Here is a 23,502-nt window from a genome sequence, read left to right as displayed (position 1 = left end):
AGTATTTTGCTCATTTTTATTTGGGTTGTCTTTTATAAATAAGTCGTAGGGTTTTGTTTTTGGGTTTTTTAAAAAATATATTATACCTATAAGTCCTTTGTGAGATATGCTTATTACAAATACATTCTCCTGGTATATGGCTTATCTATTCATTTTCTTAACCATGTCTTTTGTTGAGTAGAAGTTTTACATTTTTATTATGTACAACTTATTGATTTTTCTTTCACAGTTAGCACTTTCTGGGTCCTAAGATATACTTGCTTACCTTAAGGTCATGAAGATATTTCCTGTTTTCTTTTAGAAGCCTTAGTTTTAGCTTTTATTTATTAGGTTAATAATCCACCACAAATTATTTTTTGAGGATAGTTTGAGGTAAGGCCTGAGATTAAAAATTTCTAGTTATTCCAGCACATTTTCCCTTTCCCCATGGAACCGTTGTGAAGTCTTTGTTAAAAATTACTTGACCATATTTGTGTGGGTGTATTTCTGGAATCCAGTCTGTTTCAATGATCTATATGTCTTATATACAGTACCCATACTGAGAGTCTCAAAATCATAGAGTCTCAGTTCTTCAACTCTGCTCTTTTACAAAATTGTTTTGTCTATCCTAGGTTCATCACATAACTTTTAGATAAACTTAAACTTTCAAATAAAAAGCCTGCTGGGATTTTGATTGGAACTGCATTGAATCTGTAGATCAATTTAGAAAGAGCTGACAACAAAATAATACTGAGTTTTCCAATCATGTACATAATATATCCATTTATTTAAATCTCCTTTAATTTCTCTCAGCAATAAGTAGCACACATTTAAATTTTAAGTGTTTGTTTATAAGTTACTCTAAGTAGTGTAATTTATAAATCTGTGTAAAAGCCATACTAGGAAATTTCAAGATTGGTTATGACATGTTGTTTTTTCTTACAATCTAACAGAAGAGCAAAGTATTCCCAATACGATTTTGAAAGTAGAAAAATCCGAGTAACATTTTAATTAGAAGAGATGAAATATGTATACATTTAATAATAACACAAAGATAGAAAATAAGAATTACAGAGGAGTCACACATACTACAATACAAAAACCAAGCAGAAAGCAAATTCAGCCTTTGATTTCTCTTGAACAATTAAAAATAACAGAAATATATTTAAGTGACAGTCACTTAAATATATGAAAAACTGAATTCTAAGAGGTATAAGAATGGAAAATAAAAAACCTTTTTATGACAACTTTTGTATCCAAGTTGGCATTCAGCATGGATAACAATCTTTTTTAAATTTTTTTTAAGATTTTAAGTATTCAATACACCCAACATGGGGCTCAAATTTACAACCCCGAGATCAAGAGTTGCATGCTCTACTGAGTGAGCCAGCCAGGCTCCCCTATGTTTTTATTTAAAATGTTCATTTATGGAGATTTCTTAAATTACTTCATTAAATGATTGCAGCATTTAATAGTCAATATAACCAAGCTAAATCCTTCAACTTTGACCTTCTACTTTAATTAAAAATGACTGGTCAGAATTCCCTTTACATAAGCCTTTCATAATGTACTTGAGAGTGGATACTTTCTTTCTTTTTTTTTTTTTTACATATATAATCCCAATTCAAAAGCTTTTCTTCATATTTTTAATTATTTAATTTTTTGGATGAAACTATCGAATATACACTTAAATATGATTAAATCAGTCTTTTAGAATACTGCCCTCCCCATAATTTCAGATGAGCAATTAGGCTTTTGATTGAAAAATAGTTATTCTTTATTTAATTTTAATTCTTTTTAAAACAAATGCATCAAATAAGAAATCAATATTATGTGAGAACATTTATAAGCTGAAAATGTTCTTAGCAGTAATTCCTCCATAAAATATAACTGCATATATACAGCAGTATCAAATCCATCCATATATATTAGACTGTAAAGTACAATGGAAGATAGCACATCTTTTTATGTCGGGGCTATATAAACATAGTAGTTACAAAATGGGACAGAAAATGGCTTTGCTGCTATCGACTATGTGACTTTGACAAACTTATCTTAGCTCTTCATTCTCCTCCTCTTTTGAAAAAAAGGGAAGGAATAATAATACTCACCTCCATAGAATTGTTGTTTGCAAGGTACTTTGTATAGTTCCCACCTGATGATATAAGTACTAAAATAATGGCAACGAATTTCATCTTATGGCGCTAATAACGATCAAATACAGTTGATCGTTGAACAACACAGGGATTAGGGGCACCGACCCCTGCACAGTGGAAAATCCAAGTATAACTTTTGACCCCCCCCAAAACTTAACTACTAATAGCCTACAGTTGACTGAAAGCCCTACCAATAACATAAGCTATTAACAAATGTTTTGTATGTTGTAGGTATTATATAACGCATTCTTATCACAAAGTAAGCCAGAGAAAAGAAAATATCATTAAGAAAACCATAAGGAAGAGAAAATACATATACAGTACAGTAAAAAATCTGCATATAATTGGACCCACGCAGTTCAAACTGGCATTGTTCAAGGGTCAACAGTATATTGCCTTATCTGGGCTACTCTGTAAGCTATTTAATTCGCTAGGCCAACTGAGAGAGGAAAGGAAAGCTGAGGAACTCTGCAATATGGCAGTTATCCCACAGCTCTCTGTCTGTATACTAAAAACCAGCCATCCCAGAAAAAAGTACATTAGAGCACAAACGCATAAACGACATCCCGGAGTCTTACACAATGTTTTCTTTAGTATCCATTATTCATTACAAATTAACAGTAAAGTTATTTAAAAGAATTAAGGGTCCGGGAGGGGATTTAATGTCAAATTTGGAGTTTTTAGAATTAAACTGAGAAAGTATTTAACATATCACTATGACCGATTTTCAGATCTACTTAGTTATTTAAAATAACCAATTATGGTTAGGTTTAAAATACACAAATGCAAATAAAAGTTCAAATGTGTAACAAAAGATCTCTCTTCAGTTCCTACAAAAAGAAAAAAGGACAAAACTAAATACATAAAATTATATTACAAATATCAGGAAACTTCAACCATCAACAGTGATTATCTTTTTATATAGAAAAGTAGCAATTTCTTACCCACACACATTTAATTAATATGAAATAGAACTACAACATATTACGTAACATGATTTTTTTTTTTTTTGGCTACTAAAGGCCACAAAACTATTTGCCGTGAAATATGTTTTGTGCAAAATTTAAAGAGACTGTATTTGAACAGAGTAGAAAAGGAAAGAGGAATCATTAACTAGTACCCATTGTTAGGAATGGAGTCCCCACCCCGCCAACATCTATTCCACTGCCAGCAATGGGAGTGGAAACAACTGGTGACATAAAAATTAACATTTTATATTACTTTAAAATAGATAATGCCAGATTATTTCAATATTACGAAGAGCAAGCATTCACTCTTGACCATTTAGCAAGGACATGCCCCAGAAAATTCTATTATCTTCTCAACATTAATCTGGACAGAGGGATGAGGACTGTGCAGACGGAAGACTTAAAAAGAGAGAGAGAAAACATACAGAGGAAATGCACACAACATTATGCCTTTAGTACAAATAATGGAAAACAACTTTTATGACACATTTTCCAAGAAAAGTTATTTTCACGTGCCTTGAAATCCTGTAAAAACCAGGAATAGAGCAAGGGGTTAAACACAAAGTCACTGATGAATGCTAATCACTTTTTAACAGGAGTCATGCAATTATTATCTTAGTTGGAAAGCTACCGTCCCAAGTCACAAAATTAACGCTCTGCCACATGATTACATATGAAAATCAGTTCTTAAAAGAAACTATCTCGCATTTGGTGCTGACAGAGCTCTTGAGAGAGTGCTATACAAACTGAAGTTTATAGAAATTTTCAAGTGATCATCCTAAAATGCCATACAAAAACGTGTGAACGCAAAGATGCTTTAGAGTTGCAGGACATTACAAAATCCGTAATGCAGATGAAGCCAAAAGATCGTCTCTTCTGCATTTAAAAAAATGGTTAGCATAATCTTATCAGTTCAAAATTGCATTTTCAGTCAGCAGCAAAAAGTGCCAGATGCACCACGGCCCTTCACAGGCCCCCTAACCGCAGGGGTGCTGGGCCCTCGGCAGGGCTCGGCCAGCGCAAGCTCCCCGTGCTCATGGATGCACACAGGAGAAAGATTCCGCAAAAGTCTCACCTGGGAGATACTCTAGCATTAAAACATTGATACTCCTCTTTTACCTACCCTGTCAGGGAGGAAAACTGCTTTTAAAAGATATTATAAACAATATAAATTCTGATAGTAAAGCACTGTAAAAATTAGGTATGATATTTTTGGCACAAAGCACTTTTAAAATCTGAGCTCATTTTGCAAAATATATGTCTGGAATTCCCTTGTTTGAAAATAAAAACTTTTTACATACACACAATGTGTAAATGACTTTATGAATGAATTAGATTCTATGTTTCCTTAAATACTGAACGTACCTTCAGTATACTTCAGTACCAGACACCTGCATGCATACCTCCACATTCTACATCATACAGATATTGCACAAGTAACATTGCCAAAATACACACTCATGCAGTCTGGCAAGACTTAGGGTTTACCTTTCAATATTATTTTTTTTGTATGTATTTGGATTCAATACTACTTTCCAGAAAAGCTATATGACCAATTTCAGAAATACAATGCTTGCTATCTTTCCTGGACCAATATTAAAATCTGTACCAATATATTCAGGCATTCCACTTATGTTTTCCAGCACTTAAAAATTCAGCAAAACCTGTTTTTGACATTTCTTATAGCATTCCTTCAAAAACAGGAGAAGCTTCGTCTGATGTAAGAAAATTAAAATGAGTCCACAAGGCAGTAATTTTTCCACCAAAGATCCCACTCCATCTGAAAAGCACTGCAGAACAATATTTAAGTCTGTCAACTTTCACAGAGCCATTAGGTGCAAAGTCTGCTAAAAAAAAAAAAAAAGAAAAAAAAAGAAAAAACTTGTAACATACCATGACAGCTGGATGTATTTCTTACTGAATTACACAATATAATTCAATTTTTTTCCTCCCTAGAATGTTTTAGGGTATGCTACAGCTGCTAAAAGGATTTCTGTTTTTCTTGGTCCTCTGTTTGTTGGGTCTAAGATTGATGACATCTCCACCATTAAGGGTACTTGAATTTTGACCCGAGTGACTTCCAGTAGATGTATTAAAGACACCTGTATAAATTGAGGGAAAACAGGGAGAGTGATACTGAGATAGTTCAGGGTTACCAACTGCAGACAGTGCATCCAGCATCTTAGTAAATCAGTAATATTTTCAATATTTACAATTTTAAGCTTTTATTTTCATTTCATTTATTTAAAAAAAAATTTTCTTTAAGTAAACTCTACCCCCACCTTTTTAAGTAAATAGGGGCTCGAACTCATGACCCTGAGATCAGGAGTTGCAAGCTCTACCAACTAAGCCAGCCAGGTGTCCCACGTTGAATTTATTTTTAGTAGCCAATACACATTGTTTGTCAAAGTTCAAAAGGTACAAAAGGGATTAAAGTCTCCCTTCCAAATCACCAGTTTCCCTTCCCTAAGGCACATGTTTTACCATTGTTCCTATGTATCCTCCTAGAGATACTTTATGCATATTTAAGCAAAAATGCATACACATTCTTTTTTCTCCCTTAATTACCAAAATGATGATTAACTATACACACTGTTCTGCATCTTTTCCCTATCAACCTACTTCTGAAATTTGCAATCAGTAAATATGATCATTTTAATAATTTCACTTATCTTTTACATCATATAATTTCCTCAAGAATACCAGATTTGTACTGACAACAGTATTTGTGAGTTTTTATGTTAATAAAAACACTGCATACGTAAAAGCTGTAGTCATGCAGAATTTTCCTATCTTGGCTAAACCAACAATGAAATGGTCTACAGATAATTAAACTGATAAGTAGATAAAAGGATGAACTAAAAGAAAACTTTTAACTATTACAGTTTCCATTTTGAACTGTGCTGCTCTTAAACTATAATCTCTAATTTACAAACTACTTATCATCCATGAGAGACAAAAGTCTGGGCCAGAGACACTGTCGGCGATACAAAGATGACTGAGACCAATTCCCGCCCACGAGTTTACAACCCGGTGAGTGAGGTGAGGTAGTATACAAGTAAGAAATACTACAGATACTCTGCCTTAAGTGCCATAAAAAGACCCAAGATCCCACAGATGGTTCCAAGGAAGGACCAATTAAAGCTACCGTGTAAAAAGGACAAACTGGGGGAGCCCGGGTGGCTCAGTTGTTAAGCGTCTGCCTTCGGCTCAGGGTGTGATCCCAGTGTTCTGGGACTGAGCCCCGCATGGGGCTCCCTGCCCTGCTGGGAGCCTGCTTCTTCCTCTCCCACTACCCCTGCTTGTGTTCCCTCTCTCGCTGGCTGTCTCTCTCTGTCAAATAAATAAATAAAAGCTTTAAAAAAAAAGAAAAAGAAAAAGAAAGGACAAACATAAAAAAGGTAGACCGGGCCAGCTGGCAGCACACCGCACTCAGACTGCTCTTTGTTTAGAAGAAAAGCAGAGTGGCCATGGCTTTCTCTAGATACATAGCGAGCAGAGAAAGCTTTCTAGACAGTCCTTGAGGAATGAATAGTTCTTTGACAGGGATGGGAAAGAGAGAGGTCATTCCTGATGGAAGAACCAAAATAAGCAAAAATGAAGAAGACAGTACAGGAATGTTTAAGCAGCAGCAAGACCTCCGGCAGAACTGGAAAACGGGATACGTATAGAATAGTGGGGCATAAGGCCACACAGAAGGATAGATGATATTGTCTTTAGATCTCAGAATAAAGACAGCTGCATTTAATCTTCTCTACAATACGACTCAATCAAAGGGCTTTACACGGCAAACTGGAAGAGACAAGAATGGAGCCCAGAAGACAAGACCAGACAGAAGCTCATTACAACTGTCCTATTTTGTTCCCAGAGCATTTGAGGTGTCTGACAGAAAGAACATATGCAATAAAAATGGCAAAATAACAACAAAAAAGAAGCCAGAATCAAGGGGGAAAAAGTTAATAGAGGTCAAGAAAATAATATATGTGATTACATGTATGTAGTGGGGGGTTGGGACAGAATACAGATATGAAGTCTCTAAGAGACTACACAGGAGCTTTAGAAACAGAAAATTTGGACCTCAACTTCCTGGAAACCAAAGCAAAGAGTAAGACATGTTCAGTCAGTTATTGTTATAGAGAAGACAACATACTTATTCTTCAGGAAATGTTAGACTTTGTAGACATTTATTTATTTTTTATTTTTTTAAAGATTTTATTATCTACTTGAGAGAGAGAGAAGGCATAAGAGGGAGTGAGCATGAGCAGGGGGGAGGGGTAGAAGGAGAAGCAGACTCCCCACTGAGCAGGGACCCTGATGTGGAACTCGATTCCAGACTCAGGGATTATGACTTGAGCAGAAGGCAGACGCTTAACCCACTGACCCACCCAGGTGCCTCTCTGTAGGCATTTAGCATTACAAAAAAAAAAAAAAAAATCAGTAAAGTGTATGGAAACAGTACAAGTATAGAGTCAGAAGAACAAGTGTTAAGACCTCCTTTATACATAGGACAGATCTTTATAAAAAGTCTTTATCTCTGCTGTCTTAATATATAAAACGGCTTTAGAAAATTCAATAGTAAAAAAAATCTTTTAACTCAATATACCTTTTAAAATGAGACCTGATACTAAGTTTAGTAATTGCTGATCTAATATTTTCTAATCACATTTCTTAAAGAAATGAACATATTATATTAAAAAAAAAATAGGGGGCACCTGGGTGGCACAGCGGTTAAGCGTCTGCCTTCGGCTCAGGGCGTGATCCCAGCGTTACGGGATCGAGCCCCACATCAGGCTCCTCCACTATGAGCCTGCTTCTTCCTCTCCCACTCCCCCTGCTTGTGTTCCCTCTCTCGTTGGCTGTCTCTATCTCTATCAAATAAATAAATAAAATTTAAAAAAAAAAAATAGTAGGGGCGCCTGGGTAGCTCAGTCAGTTAAGCATCCACTCTTGATTTCCTCTCAGGTCATCCTCTTGGGGTCCTGAGATTAAGCCCTGCATCAGGCCCTCCACTCAATGTGGAGTCTGCTTATCTCTCTCCCTCTATCCCTCTCCCCCCAACTTGCTCTCTCTCTTTAAAATAAATAAATAAATCTTTTTTAAAAAAACAATAAATATGAGTGCCTGGGTAGCTCAGTTGGTTAAGCACACGATTCTTGATCTCAGCTCAGGTCTTGATCTCAGGGTTTTGAGTTCAAGCTCTGCACTGGGCTCTATGTTGGGCATAGAGCCTACTTAGAAATTTTTTTTAAAGATATTAAAAAAATAATAATAAACATGATAATAATGAATGGAAAATAAATTTACTAGGTAAACATGGGATTAAAATTTCTTGGGTACTTACCAATTTTGTTACTACTTGAATGCATTAATTCTGGATCCTCAGCTATTTGCTGTTTGAGTTTTTGAAGATATTTTTCAGCCAAATATTTAAAAACTAGAAGAAAAACAAAAACAAAAATCTTACCAAGTCACTATATTTTATGCATGTAAAATCTATTGCTTTATATCACTCACTATAATATTGTATACTTGCCAAAAACATTTTATTTTTGAAATAATTATATTCTTTCATCCATCCTTACTAAACACATTTAAAATTAAATTGGAAGTATATAATCTAGTTGAAAAAATTCAACTTTTAAAAATTAATTGAGCAGGGGCACCTGGGCAGCTCAGTTAGTTACACATCTGCCTTCAGCTCAGGTCATGATCCCAGGGTCCTAGGATCGAGCCCTGCGTTGGGCTCCCTGCTCTGCGGGAAGCCTGCTTCTCCCTCTCCCGCTGCCTGCCGCTCCCCCTGCTTGTGCTCCCTTTCTCTCTGTCAAATAAATAAAATCTTTAAAAAAAATTATTTGAGCAATACCTAAGTACAATGGTCATAATAAATATATACGGCATTTTATTAGCAAAGAAATGAAATTATACTTGTAGTCATTAGTTTTAGGTACTTGAATAGGGATCAACATTCAGCAACACTACACTAACTCTGTCTTGAAAAGATGTCTCCTTTCTTAAAAGATTTTATTTATTTTTGAGAGAGAGTATGCACGCAAGAGCACGAGTGGGGTGAGGGGAGGGGGGAAGGGGGTGGGCGGGCAGGCAGAGGGACAGACGCAGAAGCAGACTCCCAGCTGAGCAGGGAGCCAGATGCTAAACTGGATCCCAGGACTGTGGGGTCAAGACCTGAGCCTAAGACAGATGCTTAACCAACTGAGCTACCCAGGTGCCCAAGATGTCTCCTTTTTTTAGGTGAAAAAAACTATGCAGACGACACCTGAGCGACAATCAAGTTGCAATCTAATAAAATAAGTAGCAGTTCTGGAATGAGAAAAATAATCATCTTTCTCTACTCTCACTTTCTTAAACTGGGAAATATTACTAAACGAATTAAGGTCAGGGGTGCCTGGCTGGCTCAGTCGGTAGAGCATGGGACTCTTGACCTAGGGGTCATAAGTTTGAGCCCCACGCAGGGGATGGAGATTACTCAAAAAAACAAAACAAAAAAAACACCCCAAAAAACAATCAGGGGCGCCTGGGTGGCTCAATCGGTTGGGCGCCCGCCTCTTGGTTTTGGCTGAGGCTATTATCTCATGGGTTGTGGGACTGAGCACCGAATTGGGCTCTGCACTCAACTCAGCAGGGAGTCTGCTTGATAATTCTCTCCCTCTGCCCCTCCCTGCTCTCGCTCTCTCAAATAAATAAATCTTTTTAAAAACACACACAAACAACAAATTAAGGTCACTGTAACTACCTAATGGAATATGCACTATGGAGGAGTTCTCAAATAAGTCAGTAACTTTAAAAGGTATGCATGAAAAACACATACATGCATACACACTCATATATACACAGTTGTATTTTTAAAGATAAAAAACAAAACAAAACCCATCAAAGTTTTGCTATAGAGAGTAACAAGTATTCAGAGTCATTGGTAATTAGTTAAGGACTCTAAGAAGTATCATGCCTTTAAATTTTACTTGATTTTTAACAAGAAAATTCTGTTCTTATTACATATGTGATTTCTGGAAACCACAATAGAAAAAAACATAAGAAGAATAAAACAAACTTCCTGTTATTAATTTCTTTTTTAAAGGCAGTTTACCTTCAGTTACATTTAGATCTTCTTTCACGGATGTTCTGTAGAATCTTAGCTTTAACTTTTTTGCCAGCGCCTCAGCTTCCTCACTATATATTGATTTAAAAAAAAAAAAAAGGCACTTATAAAGGTACTTTCTGATAGTTTGTTTCTAAAAATTATTTTTATTACATTTACCTAATACAGCTTGGGGATGGGGGTGTCAGACCTTCAAGACCAGCTAAAAGGTATGTTCTTAGTGCTTAGACAGGATTTTTAGTTTTCAGTACTCTTGGGGGATAAACACCATTATACTGTCACTTCTATACTCACTAAACTCTAGCCTTAAAATGGCTAAATATCACTTTTCTTTATATAATAATTTCCTTTCTTGTTTTTAAAAACATTTGAATTTAATTGCACTCTGAAGATCTTACACTGCATTCCTTACTTTACTCTTATTGGCTATGAAATTACTTTGCTGCCAAAGCCATTATATTAACAACTGTGTCTAGGAGAGCAGACTGCTAATTTTAGTTTTATTAAAATGACTCCTGATCTTAGTTTTATTAAGACAGTAGTAGCTGTGCTCTAAAACTGTTCCCGATGGTTCCACCTCACCCCCCACCTTCTTCTTGGTCTTCACACCCTCGTGTAGCCTCTTCCTACACTGTAATCAAGCTTAGTCTGTATGATCGATAATACACAGAAGGGACAGTATGTGACTTCTGACATGAGGTCACAAGAGACATTATGGCTTCTGCTTTGCCCTGTCTTGAATCCCCTGACTGGGGGAAGCCGGCTGCCATGCTGTGCCGCCACTCAAGCAGCCCCAGGGAGAGGTCTGTGTGGCAAGGAACTAAGGCCTCCTGACAACAGCCAAGCGAGGGAGCCCTCCCGGAAGTGGATCCTCCAGCCCCGGTCAGCCTTTACACGACTCCGTCCTGGGCAGTATCGTTGACTGCAAGTTCATGAAAAACCTAAAGCAGAACTACCTGGCTAATCCACTCTCAAATTCCTGACCCACAGAAACTGAAATAATAAATTTTTGTTCTTTTAAGCCACTACGTTTTGGGTTAATTGGTTTTACAGCAACAGATAACTAATATAAGAACATACAAAAAAAATTAGATAAAAACCAAAGATTTTCAAAGCTAGCAAATACTTACAGGCAGAAATTATCTAGATGCTCCGTTCACAAATATGAGCATAATATATCTGAATACACAAAACAATATGAATCTGAACTACTTACCCATTTAAACTCATCAACAGAGGATAGCTACTTGCTCTAGACATTGAAACATACAGGGATGTTTTTCTCAACATTCTTATTACATCTAGATTTGATTTAACATCAAGAGCTGGATTTGTGGTATAAGACCTAAAACTGGAATTCTAAAAGGGCCTTCAAAAATTTATTTCCTTTAATCTTCTCTACTTATGATTCCATGTGAACTTTTTTTAACCCAAACCAGTCACAGAATAGCTCACAGAAAATTTAAGTATAAGGCAGTCTCTATAAAAGGTTTCCTAAATTTTTAAAATCTCTCCAAAATTAAAACAGGTTTTAACTTTATAGAATTACCACCTCCCCCTCAAAAGTAGACATCTTACTTCTTTATACAAGAATCATCCAAGAGATCAATCTTGTTTTGCACAAGTACCGTTGGTATATCTCCAACTTCAGCTACTACTTTCTCTCTCCAACTGGAAATTGCTTCAAAAGATTCCCTGTCTGTGGTAGAAAATACAAGCACACAAGCCTGGGCTCCTGTAAGGTCACAAAATAAAAATGTTATTTACATTAATGAAGCAATCCTATACAGGATGAGGGCAACTTTTACCTATTCAAACAATTTTTTTATTGAAGTATAATTAAGATACGATGTTATATTAGTTATAGGCTCTATTTTCTAATTCTAAGAACCACTGGTTCTCAAAATTGTGTGTAAGTGTCAAAGTACCATCAAAACTATACATTCTTATTAACTAACTGTTAAATAAAAGCTTGGAGGGAAAAAAAACTGTACACATTCTTTTTAGAACACCATGAAATACTGATATATTGAATATTATAAAAGCAAAAGAGAAGAGTAAACTAAGTATGAATGATAAGACTATTGCCAAGTTCTTCCTATTAATCTATCATTTGCTTCTGAATTTCTTTTACCACAGATTTAAGAAAAATCCATGAGGAAAAAAATCATAATTTTCTCATTCTATTTGCTTTTTAAAATAACTTTATTATTTTATTTTAGTAGCAGAATACCAGTGATGTTAACAAACATAGCTGAAGAATCATTGCCAAAAGTTAAAAACATATACATATTTAAAAGAGAGGAAAAAGTTTAATTTCATTTTTTATCCTGTTTAACTGCATAATTCCAATGCTCAATGACAATATTTTAACATTTGATTATCACATTAGGTTGATAATATCTAAGATTAAAAATAAGCAGCAACCTTCCGAAAGAAGCCCTTTTGTTTCTTTTTAAGTAGGCTCCATGCCCAACGTAGGGCTTGAACTCACGAGCCTCAGATCAGGAGTCACGTGCCCTACTAACTGAGCCAGCCAGGGGCCCCTGAAAGTTCTTTTATAAATGATTGGGTGTTGAATCAATGAGGCAGCATAGTGACAAAAGCAGATACAGAGTCAACAAGAGAAAACTGTCCTGGGGTCAAGAGGATTTCCTGGAATCAAAGCATGTTTTCTTACTGTTACTTCTTCCTTCCAAATCTCTCAGGTATAAGAGTTTCCTACTAAGACTCAAAACATACATACCTGGGCCACCTAAGACACTCCAAGGCCAAAAAAGGTCTTTATAGCAATATTGGGAAGAGTGTAGTAGAAAGCACAAGAGCACGAAAGAGAAAAACCAGCAATTCACCACTAATACAAAAGCAGAGGCTTCATATGGGAAAATCTTCCCTACTCTAAAACAGGTTTTAAACCAAAGGACATATTAATTACAAAAACTGTCTAACACAAAATTGGGGCAGGGGATAGGGTACAACACAGACAGAAGCACCCTAACACTTTCCAGGAATTTAAGGAGAAATAAAACTGACGATGGGTGCCTGGGTGTTCAGTCGGTTGAGTGTCAGACTCTTGTTGGCTCAGGTCATGATCTCAGGGTCGTGAGATTGAGCCCCGTGTCTGGCTCCATACCCAGATTCTCTCTCTCCCTTTCCCTCTGCCCCACCTCTCTCTCTCTCTCTCTCTCTCTCTCAAAAAAACAAAACAAAACAAAAAACCCAACACTGACAAGATCACACTAGATACTAGTAAGTAAATTTATATTTACTTGAACTCTAATATTAACTTAAACTATAAATAAAACATTGTTTAGGGGCGCCTGGGTGGCACAGCGGTTAAGCGTCTGTCTTCGGCTCAGGGCGTGATCCCAGCGTTATGGGATCGAGCCCCACATCAGGCTCCTCCGCTATGAGCCTGCTTCTTCCTCTCCCACTCCCCCTGCTTGTGTTCCCTCTCTTGCTGGCTGTCTCTATCTCTGTCGAATAAATAAAGAAAATCTTTAAAAAAAAAACACATTGTTTAATTTTACTTTGACTAGGAAACTGAGTTTTTTTAAGATTTTATTTTTAAGTAATCTCTATACCCAACATGGGGCTCAAACTCACAACACTGAGATCAAGAGTCTCGTGCTCTACTGACTGGGCCAGACAGGCACCCCAAGAAACTGTTCTTTATTATAAAACTCTAATAGCTTTAAACCTAGAATTTTATATCCAGTCAACTGTTCTTTGAATTTGAGGGTCCATTAGGGTATTTCCAGGGATACAAAGTCTTACACACTTTAAGAAAAACCAAAAAAAACACAAAAAAAACCAAAAAACTCTTAAAGTTTTTTGTTTTTGTTTCTTTAAAGATTTTATTTATTTATTTGACAGAGAGAAAGACAGCCAGTGAGAGACGGAACACAAGCAGGGGGAGTGGGAGAGGAAGAAGCAGGCCCCCAGCAGAGCAGGGAGCCTGATGCGGGGCTTGATCCCAGGACCCTGGGATCACGCCCTGAGCCGAAGGCAGACGCTTAATGACTGACCCACCCAGGTGCCCGGAGGAAGCATATTTTAATAATAATGCATAAAAAAACAAAGCAGATGGTCCCAAAGATATGGGCAGCAAGAATGATCAACTAAGAAAAGCAAAATGTTGTTTAAAAAATCTTTCTTTCTTTCTAAGATTTTATTTTTAAGTAATCTCTACACCCAATGTGGGGTTCGAACTCATAATCCAGAGATCAAGAGTCGCATGTTCTAGGGACTGAGCCAGTCAGGCGCCCCAAAATGTTTAAAATATCAATGATCCATGGATAAAAGAAAAAGTATGTCCATAACAACCCCAAAATCATTTAGTGGGAGACTGAGTAGGCCGACAAAGGAATGTGGGAAAGTACTAAAGTGCCAGTTTAAAGAGAAGGAAGAGGTACTGTTAAATAAGTTTAAGCAATCAAGGCAGGTAAATAAACACAAATATCGGTAGAGACACTTGAATTTCACTGTAGCTGTGGACAGTTCCTGCCTGTTCTTAATATCCTCAAAGCATATGCTGCAGGTGGCACTCGGCCTTTTTTTTTCCAAGATTTTATTTAGGTATTTGAGAGACAGAGAGAGAGCACGAGCAGCGGGAGGGGCAGAGGGAGAGAGAGGGGGAGAAGCAGGCTCCCCGCTGAGGGTGGAGCCCGATGCGGGGCTCGATCCCAGGACCCCAACATCATGGCCTGAGTCAAAGGCAGATGCTTAACTGACTGAGCCACCCAGGCTCCCCACACTAGCTTTTCTGCATCGGGGCTTTTTCTGATGCTTCAGAAAGACCCTTGGGCTAGCCCATCCTAAGGGGAACTCATACCTCTGGGGAGAAACTGAATGTATGGGAGATGGGATAAAACCTCAGCCTCACTTTGGTGGGACCATCTTGAGTCATGGCTACATGGTTCCTCACAGGGATGGATTCCCCAATTGCCTATGGTAATAATTAGCTCATTAATGCACCCTTCATAGGTTTTTCTCCCTTTTCTCCCCAGTGTCTCACTTCTTCTTCCTGGGATCACCTACCAAATAAACCAGCCCCACGAAGTTGTGCCAAGAACTGTTTTGTGGCTTACTTTCGCAGATACAATATTCTGAGAAACGATGGGCAACAACTTGTTTTAATTTCCCCTAACTGAATACTATTATCCATACATACAAACACCCTGTGAAATTGTGATGCATTATGGTTCTTTTCTGCTTAGGAACCCCCCTCCTTCAAAAAAAAAGCCCTTTCTAATATATACTTTAAAAAGTTAAAGACCCTTTATACAAAATTTTGACTGAGGTACTAATAAAACAGATGACAAACACCAGATTCCAAATATGTGTGGAAAGATCATTCTTTGCAGAATTTACAAAGAAAATAACCATAAATCCATTATGCAACTTTGGAATTCCCTCACAAGCACTTCAAGAAAAATTTTTTTTTTTTTTTAAGAATTGAGAAGACGGGGAAAGGATTTCTTTAGAGAAAGTGCTGTCCACACCAACCCTTCTCTCTCTCTCTCTCTCTCTTTTTTAAAGATTTTATTTACTTACTTATTTGAGAGATAGAGAAAAAGAGCAGGGCAGCGGGTGTGGGGGGGAAGCAGAGGGAGAGGGACAAGCAGACTCCCCGCTGAGCAGGGAGCCCAACATGGGGCTCCATCCCATGACCCTGAGATCATGACCTGAGCCAAAATCAAGAGTCAGACGCTTAACTGACTGCCCCCATTCTCTTTTAAGGTGGGGTGCTATGGGGGAGAGTACTATCATTACCTCCTTCATCTCAACCAGAAGGAATGGGCCTCAGCAAGACCACTTAAGTAGCTTGGTATGTGTTCCCAGCAACTGGGGAACACTCTGGACTCACGGTGTCTTGATTCAAGCCTAAGAGAGATTCAGTGGCTGGCAACAGGAGCAAAAAGGCAAGAACAACAGACAAAAAGAAAAGAGCTGCCTTTAGGAGTAACTGTGCTCCTGCCAATGGCAAGACAAAGAACGCACAGGAATCTCACATGGATAGAGGTGACCCACATCTAAGAGACAAGCTAGCATGGATTCATTTTAACTCACGTCCCATAGAACTGCTTATTGGATGATGGGAGTTGAGCATAAAGGAGCGTAGAGGTAGAATGCAACTCCCACGAAGGGGAGGAAGGGGGAAAAGCAACTGCAAGACTCAACTATACATGTGCCCAGAAGAAATATCCCCGAAAATGGGAACCTTGGTGGAATCCAGGACAATCCCCTAGAGAAAGAATGATCTTTGAAAACCTACCCCCCAGAGGGGCCCAACATCAGACAATAGCACCTGCAAGAGTGCTCCCATCTGGGGCGCCTGGCTGGCTCAGTCGGTAGAGCATGGGACACTTAATCTCAGGGTTGTGAGTTTGAGCCCCATGTTGGGTGCAGAGATTACTCAAAAAAAAAAAAAAAAAAAGAGTGCCTTTGTCTCCCAATTCCCTTTCGTCCTGGGCCTGACTGCGGAGGAGGAAGACACATATCTAGCAAGTCAAAGAAAAGTGAGAGGACAGAAGCAACCAATATTCTCTTCCCAGACCACAGATACTGACTGGCCTATTAAAACTCCAGAGAAGATAAGATATTTAATGCTAAATTATATTTGTAGTTTTGATTAATACACAAGACTGGCTATTCTAACTGCCAAATTGAGATTATGTTTATGACTAGAAATAACTATGAAGCAGTTGAGAAAAACTACTTGAGAGTGACCAGAAAAGACATGAGCTGAAGGGAGTTTTCTTTGAGGGTCAAGAAAGAACTTCCCCTCCTCCTACTGCCTACTAAAAACAAAGGGATGGGGATGCCTGGGTGGCTCGGTCAGTTAAGCGTCTGCCTTCGGCTCAGGTCATGATCCCAAGTTGAATGTTGGTATCTTCATGAGCTCTGTTCAACATACCAACTACTAAAAATATTATTTAAAAAAAAAAATTATTTATTTGAGAGAGAGAGAGAGTACGAGGGGGGGAAATGGCAGAGGGAGAGGGAAAAGCAGGTTCCCTGCTGAGCAGAGAGCCCAACGTGGGGCTCGATCCCAGGACCCTGGGATCAAGACCTGAGCCAAAGGCAGACGCTTAACCGACTGAACCACCAGGTGCCCCTACTATAAATGTTCTTAATTGAAAAATGATCCTATACTGTTATCCAATTTCTTTTTCTTCCTTTGACCTCCAGTTCTGTGTTGGTACCAGTCATCTTTAAGAAAGTTAATAAAGTTTAAAAAAAATGTTAATAATGCTTTAATTTCTCTGTTGCAGTCATTTGGACATATCTTACACCCTTGATATTTAAAGATAGCCAGTGTTTTCTACCCATGTTTTTAAAAAGACCTTTATTTTCCTACTGTTCAATCTTCCTTCAGTACTACCTACTCCAAGAATCACACCATTAGAAGTTACTTTGTCATCATGGATAACAGTAAACCACCCACAAAAGAATCACTTCTAATAATTAACAAACTATTCCACTTATCCACACATCAGGAATATAGACGTCTGAATAAAGTTTTGGTGTCAATTATAAGATCACCATTGGCAAGTATTTATTTCTAAATAATAAGATCTTTCAATAGAAGTTACTATTTCTGAATGCAATTCAGAAAATACTCCCCAAGACACATAATGTTTAGAGAGTAATTCTGTCCTCGAATTCTGAAAGACCCTAAAAGATGGTCTCTAGACTTTCGAGTGTGGCTGAGGACCAGCAGTGGCAGGGTCACCTGGGAGGCTGCAGAAGTGCTGAAGCTTAGAGCCACCCACAGATCTTCTAAATTAGAGACTGCATTTTAACAAGCTCCCCAGGGGATTCATGTGCACATGACAGTTTAAAAAACAATGTTCTATACAACATGGCATAAAATTGAATAAGGGCAGACCAATCAGAAACACAAGGCTTTAGAATTGTATATATTATAGTTATTCTTCTGATTTTCAATGCCTGTCCCTTATTCTTGTTGACACTCTGTATAGTGTGAAGCACAAATTATTTAATGAACCAACCTATCGCAGATTCCACGCTCATATAATTTCAAAACAAATCTAAGGGACTTGCATAGTCTAATTCTGTTCTTTAATTTTTGTATTTTTAACGGAAATTTATAAATAGCTTGTGCAGAGCCATTTCATTTCCAACAATTTATATTCACTTATGTTCATGAAGGATGGTACTGAAAAAAAATGTTCCCTTCTATTTATGAGCATAATCTCAGAAAATAGGTCTCAAGTCTATAACTTCATTTCTATATATTGTTAGTCAAAAACACTTTTTTCTTAGAAACAAATGACAACAAAAAAACTAAAATGAAAATGTTTTATATTGTACATAACTTTCTGTTCTAAGTATGGTTTCTACTGTCTAGGGTGGACTTCTTAAGAATTTAAGAGGAGTCATTTGGGAGCCCAAAAGGGTTTCTAATGTGATCTGTGCTCTTTCTTTACAAAGTCATGTTTCAACACGCTTCACTATACACCTAATGCAGCATTCTAAGAATATAACTATGCCTTTAAATGATGGCTTTTTATTTGATAGGTCTTTTAAATGAATTATTATACAATTTTTCTTCTTTAAATATAAATTTTTAAAACCTTTATGTGTTTTGAATACATTTCTAAGATATAAATCAGTAAGTCCTAATTTTATAAGGCATGGTGTTTCCATCAATAAACTGGTATCTTAACGCATTCTTCCCAGCCCTTATATTCTCTTTCTAGTCTTCGTTCCTATTTAATTACATCATCATATTTGAATCTATACTAATAGCAGATGATTACCTGGTTGCCTAGTTGGCATCCAATTCCCCTCCCCCCCTGAGAACACCTCTACCTCACTGTACAGTAGCCATATGGTTTAGGCAGGCTGAACCTACCCTCTGCTCTGGGGGAGTAGGCCCTAAGTGCACCAAGCCAATTAGGGTGATCACATCCCTCTAACTACTTACAGTGATCTGGTCAAGGGTGATCTAATCAGATAAAAGCTCAGGACTTTTGATCCATTGTTGTGGGAATTAACCCTTTCCCCCAAAGGATGTGAACAAAGCATATGGCTTTCATCTCCGATGGTAGCAACCAAGAGGAAAATCAGCACGAGGAACCCCACACAGGGAGTGAGGCAAGTCAGGGGAATCAATGAGGTTACAGGGAGGACAAACCATAAGTAAAAGCTACCCTACTTCCACCTTTCTTTGTAGTTTATTTTGAGATTGCTTTTCTGTTCTCAGCAACCAAAAGTATTCTGCTGGAACCCCAAAGGAAAGCATGTAAGAACAGTCAATACACCATTTCATTCAATATGCCAAATTTATGTATAATTGCCACTGTTTATTCCTTAATTCATTTTGTGATGTGTTATTCTTATAACTTAGAAAAAGAAGCTGAAACTTACAGACTTTTCTCAGCACCCCATGCTCTTTGCCATTTTAACATGGTTGACTAAAAAATTACATTTTAAGAAAAGCTTTTAAGAGATAATCTATTTTTATGCTTAAGATCACTTAAAGTGTTAGGTGTAGGAGCACGTGGGTGGCTCAGTCAGCTAAACGTCTGCCCTGGACTTAGGTCATGAGCCTGCTTCTCCCTCTCCCTCTGTCTCTCAAATAAATAAATAAAATCTTTCAAAATAAAATAAAATGTTAAGCTGTTTGAAGCCTTTTAGTCCAAATGAAACAAAGTGGAAAAAAATTTAAACATCACTCACAGTAAATTAAGACAAGTAAATACTAAAAATTATGGGTCCTCTTTTTAGTTTCTGGCAAAGAAGGTTTTTTGTAGACAGTGTAAAGAGAAACTTCGACTTGTGGACAACTAAAAAGTACTAAACAAGAAGAACACAATAAGCCAGATGAGTCAAATTTTAAAAATTAAAAGATAACAATGTTGAACTTAGTCTCATGGGATAAAATTTAAGAAAGCATTAATTCCTCAACTACAGAGAAAATAAAAATATTTTTAGCTACCTGGTCTGTTTTGTTTTTTGGTTTTTTTTTAATCAAGGACCAAGTGATCTACTTAACTATACCATTTCAACATTTTCTTCTTTTTATTTATATGCAAATCAAAACATTTTTCACATTTGACAAGGTTTGCCTTTTTTCAGGTTAACCTTTATTTTGGGATAATTATAAATCAACACAGTTTTGCCTTTTTTTTTTTTTTTTTGAGAGAGAGGGATCACAGAGGCAGAGGAAAAAGCCGACTCGCTGCTGAGCAGGAAGCCCAATGTAGGGCTTGATCCTAGGACCCTGAGATCATGACCTGAGCTGAAGGCAGACGCTTAACCAACTGAGCCACCCAGGTGCCCCACACAGTTTTGCTTTTATAGATGAGAGATACACAATGGCAAATACATTCTCCAAAAAATAACCATACTGGTTAAAAAGTAATACTGCCATATCAAATTATCAAAAGCTTAAAAAGAAGAACCTAGTCGGTTAAGCATCTGCCTTTGGGTCATAATCTCGGGGTCTTGGGATAGCCTCGCTGGGCTCCCTACTCAGCAGGAGTCTGCTTGTTCCTCTCCTCTGCCCCTTCCCCCTGCTCTCTCCCTCTTTCTCTCAAATGAATAATAAAATCTTAAGGGAAAAAAAAAAAGGAAGAGCCCAACCTATCTTTTTTCCTCACAAAAGAACATACATTTCATGCCGAGAATTTAGAGAAAAAAGCTAGGTAAAAACAATGAAAATCTCATGTACTTCTATTTTTTCATGTTTCCACCAAGGTTTTTTTGTTTTGTTTTGTTTTTTTCCTGTGTGAATGGGGTGAGGGGGTGTGGTGGTAATAACCCCACTAAGAAAATACAAATAATTTTTATTCAAGAATTAACTTTAATTTTTGGGCCTGTTAACCAATAGTGTCAAAGCTCATGAAATTAACAATTTGATAAAAATGCCATCTAATCTAAGAGCTTTGGGTCATAAGAACATAATTCCTGGGGAGCCTGGGTGGCTCAGTCGTTAAGCGTCTGCCTTCGGCTCAGGGCGTGATCCCAGCATTCCAGGACTGAGCCCCACATCAGGCTCCTCTGCTGGAAGCCTGCTTCTTCCTCTCCCACTCCCCCTGCTTGTGTTCCCTCTCTCGCGGGCTGTCTCTTTCTCTCCGTCAAATAAATAAAAATCTTAAAAAAAAAAAAAAAAAAAAAAAGAACATAATTCCTGCCTCATGCCATGTTACAGGTGCTCAAGACCCAAACTAGCATCTACAGGGGAGCAACAGTCAAAACTACTGCCCCTGGGAAGTCTTTAAGGGCACAGTGAATAGAATGAGTAGTTGTTGCATTATTAGAATGATACCTGAGAGGTGTACCTCTCTTTAATTTCTCAAGGAACCAAAGTCTTCTTTAGAGGAGGCAGTGGAAATCAGGTTTCCCTGGTACCAAGTCAGAAAGGCAACTTCTTTGGTTGTTTATACGTTAGTATAATTACATTTTCATTAAATCTCCGTTGCCATTATTATAAATCGCACATTTTCAAAAGTGGGAAAAAACAAAATATATATGCAAAAGCATCAATAGTCTATAGGGCTACATGGGACTATATGGAGCCTTCAGTTACTTTGTTCTCATTACAATCACCATGAGCAATAAGGCAGAGAAACACTGAAAATGCTTTCATAAATTCCAAAAGAAAAGGACAAAATTTTAGAGGAAAATGTTAATTGGAACTTTAGGTTCCATTTAGAAATTTCAGCTTTCCTTGAGGAATTTAACCCCGTATTTTAGACTCTAAAGTGCTACAGCTGTACTTCTTTCCTTTCACATGTATCTCACATGTCCCTGAACTCTTACAGCACCGAGATGGCTTTATCCACACAATTTCATGCATAATACAAAGTGTCATCTTATTTGCAGGAACTTTACTTTTTCATGCCAGTTTCCACTCTCTCTGACCAGAGAATCATCTCCCTGTGGTCAGAAATAGGCACTGAACAGTTTCTAACTGATTAGAACTCGGAATGCCTATGTGAGTCATATAATTCCAAGGCAGAGACAAACTATCTATAGTACAAAGTATTATTTACTACTCAACAAGATCATTAGGAGAATAATGACCTAAGAGGTTTCTAAAAATACTTTGAAATTAACGCAGGTCTTCTTAAAAAGAAACTCTTCTGATGTCGAATAAAAAAAGTGAAGTTCTTTGTTTAGCCAAAAGAACATGCCCAAACAAACAAACCCCACAATTTACCTCGATAGTAGGCCTTTGTTATTGCATCAAATTCCTCTTGACCTGCTGTATCCCACAACATGAGTCTGACATCTTCATCATTAACTCTGAAACAAGAGATGAATTTATTTCATATGTAAAGAAAACGTCTTTAGTAACATTGCTTTGTGCATATTTTTATTTTTCAAATCTGAAGTTGTTAAAACTATACTGTTGGTTTTCACTCTGAAAAAGTCTCAGTGCTTTTAAAGGCTGATACCACTACCAGTAGTGAAACGAAAGGGGGAAAGACATCCCCCCAAAGCTTTAACTTCATACGTGATTTGAGTTTACCTGCCGTGTTTTCTCCTTTAACAACAGTCAGACAGCAGTGGCTCAAAGACTAGTAGCACTGGGAAGGGGACTGCCTTAGGTTAGTACTTGCTCTCCTCTTGCTATCACACTCCAATGGGTTCTGGTGCACAAGTGATAGAATAAGAAAGGAAAGAAGCAAAAAAGGAAGGAAGGGAGGAAGGGAGGGAGGAAGAAAAGCAGCTTGGTTGTCCTACAACTTAAAAACTTACTCTTATTTTGTCATACGGTGCATTGCTTTATGTTCTATAAAGTCACTGCAAGCACTGAAACACCAAACACTGAAACACTGCTCCTAGGGGAAATACAAGGTTAGGTTCTGTGTGCCCTAGTTACGTTTTCCCTAACCTAATACCTAACCTTGGTTTATTGGTGGTTGTTTAAAAGATGCCTTATTTAAAACATATTGTTAATTCATTAACATTGAACTCAAGGCCCACAGCACTGTAACTCATGCATAAATGAAGTGTACCTAACATACATATTTTCTCTTTAAGGCACAACATAGCCTTCTTATACTTAGGACTAGATAGCACTACACTTAGGGGCCATTTTAAACAGCGACATCATCAACAAGAAGTACAAAAACATGTCACAAAAACAGACATGAGAAAACACTTGTTTACAATAGTGTGAGGGATGAAAAAAGAAGGAAGAGGGTTGCCTCGGTCACCCTAAGCTGAGAATGTGCATGTAGCGTAGCAAATATCTGCTACTCTGTGCATATCCACGAATGACCACCAAAGCTCTGGGAGTACT

The 23,502-nt window shown here is 37.4% G+C and overlaps 1 protein-coding gene across 1 annotated transcript in view; it reads right to left on the bottom strand.

Annotated features, from left to right (window-relative positions):
- Positions 1 to 973: 973 nt before the first annotated feature.
- The window catches only part of RAB23 (RAB23, member RAS oncogene family), a 34,732-nt gene continuing 12,203 nt past the window's right edge, over positions 974 to 23,502 (bottom strand). The window contains exons 3-7 of the mRNA XM_040643598.1: positions 22,414 to 22,499; positions 11,796 to 11,952; positions 10,206 to 10,288; positions 8,445 to 8,537; positions 974 to 5,205 (exon numbers count right to left, since the gene is read on the bottom strand). Of these exons, the coding sequence (XP_040499532.1) occupies positions 5,066 to 5,205; positions 8,445 to 8,537; positions 10,206 to 10,288; positions 11,796 to 11,952; positions 22,414 to 22,499 (559 nt within the window). The 3' untranslated portion in view covers positions 974 to 5,065. The remainder of the gene's footprint in view (positions 5,206 to 8,444; positions 8,538 to 10,205; positions 10,289 to 11,795; positions 11,953 to 22,413; positions 22,500 to 23,502) is intronic.

The sequence above is a fragment of the Ursus maritimus genome, unplaced genomic scaffold, assembly GCF_017311325.1.
Source record: "Ursus maritimus isolate PB19 unplaced genomic scaffold, ASM1731132v1 scaffold_29, whole genome shotgun sequence".
In the NCBI taxonomy this organism is placed as follows: Eukaryota; Metazoa; Chordata; class Mammalia; order Carnivora; family Ursidae; genus Ursus; species Ursus maritimus.
The sequence above is the reverse complement of the archived record's forward strand: the minus strand, read 5'-3'. Positions and strand labels throughout refer to the sequence as shown.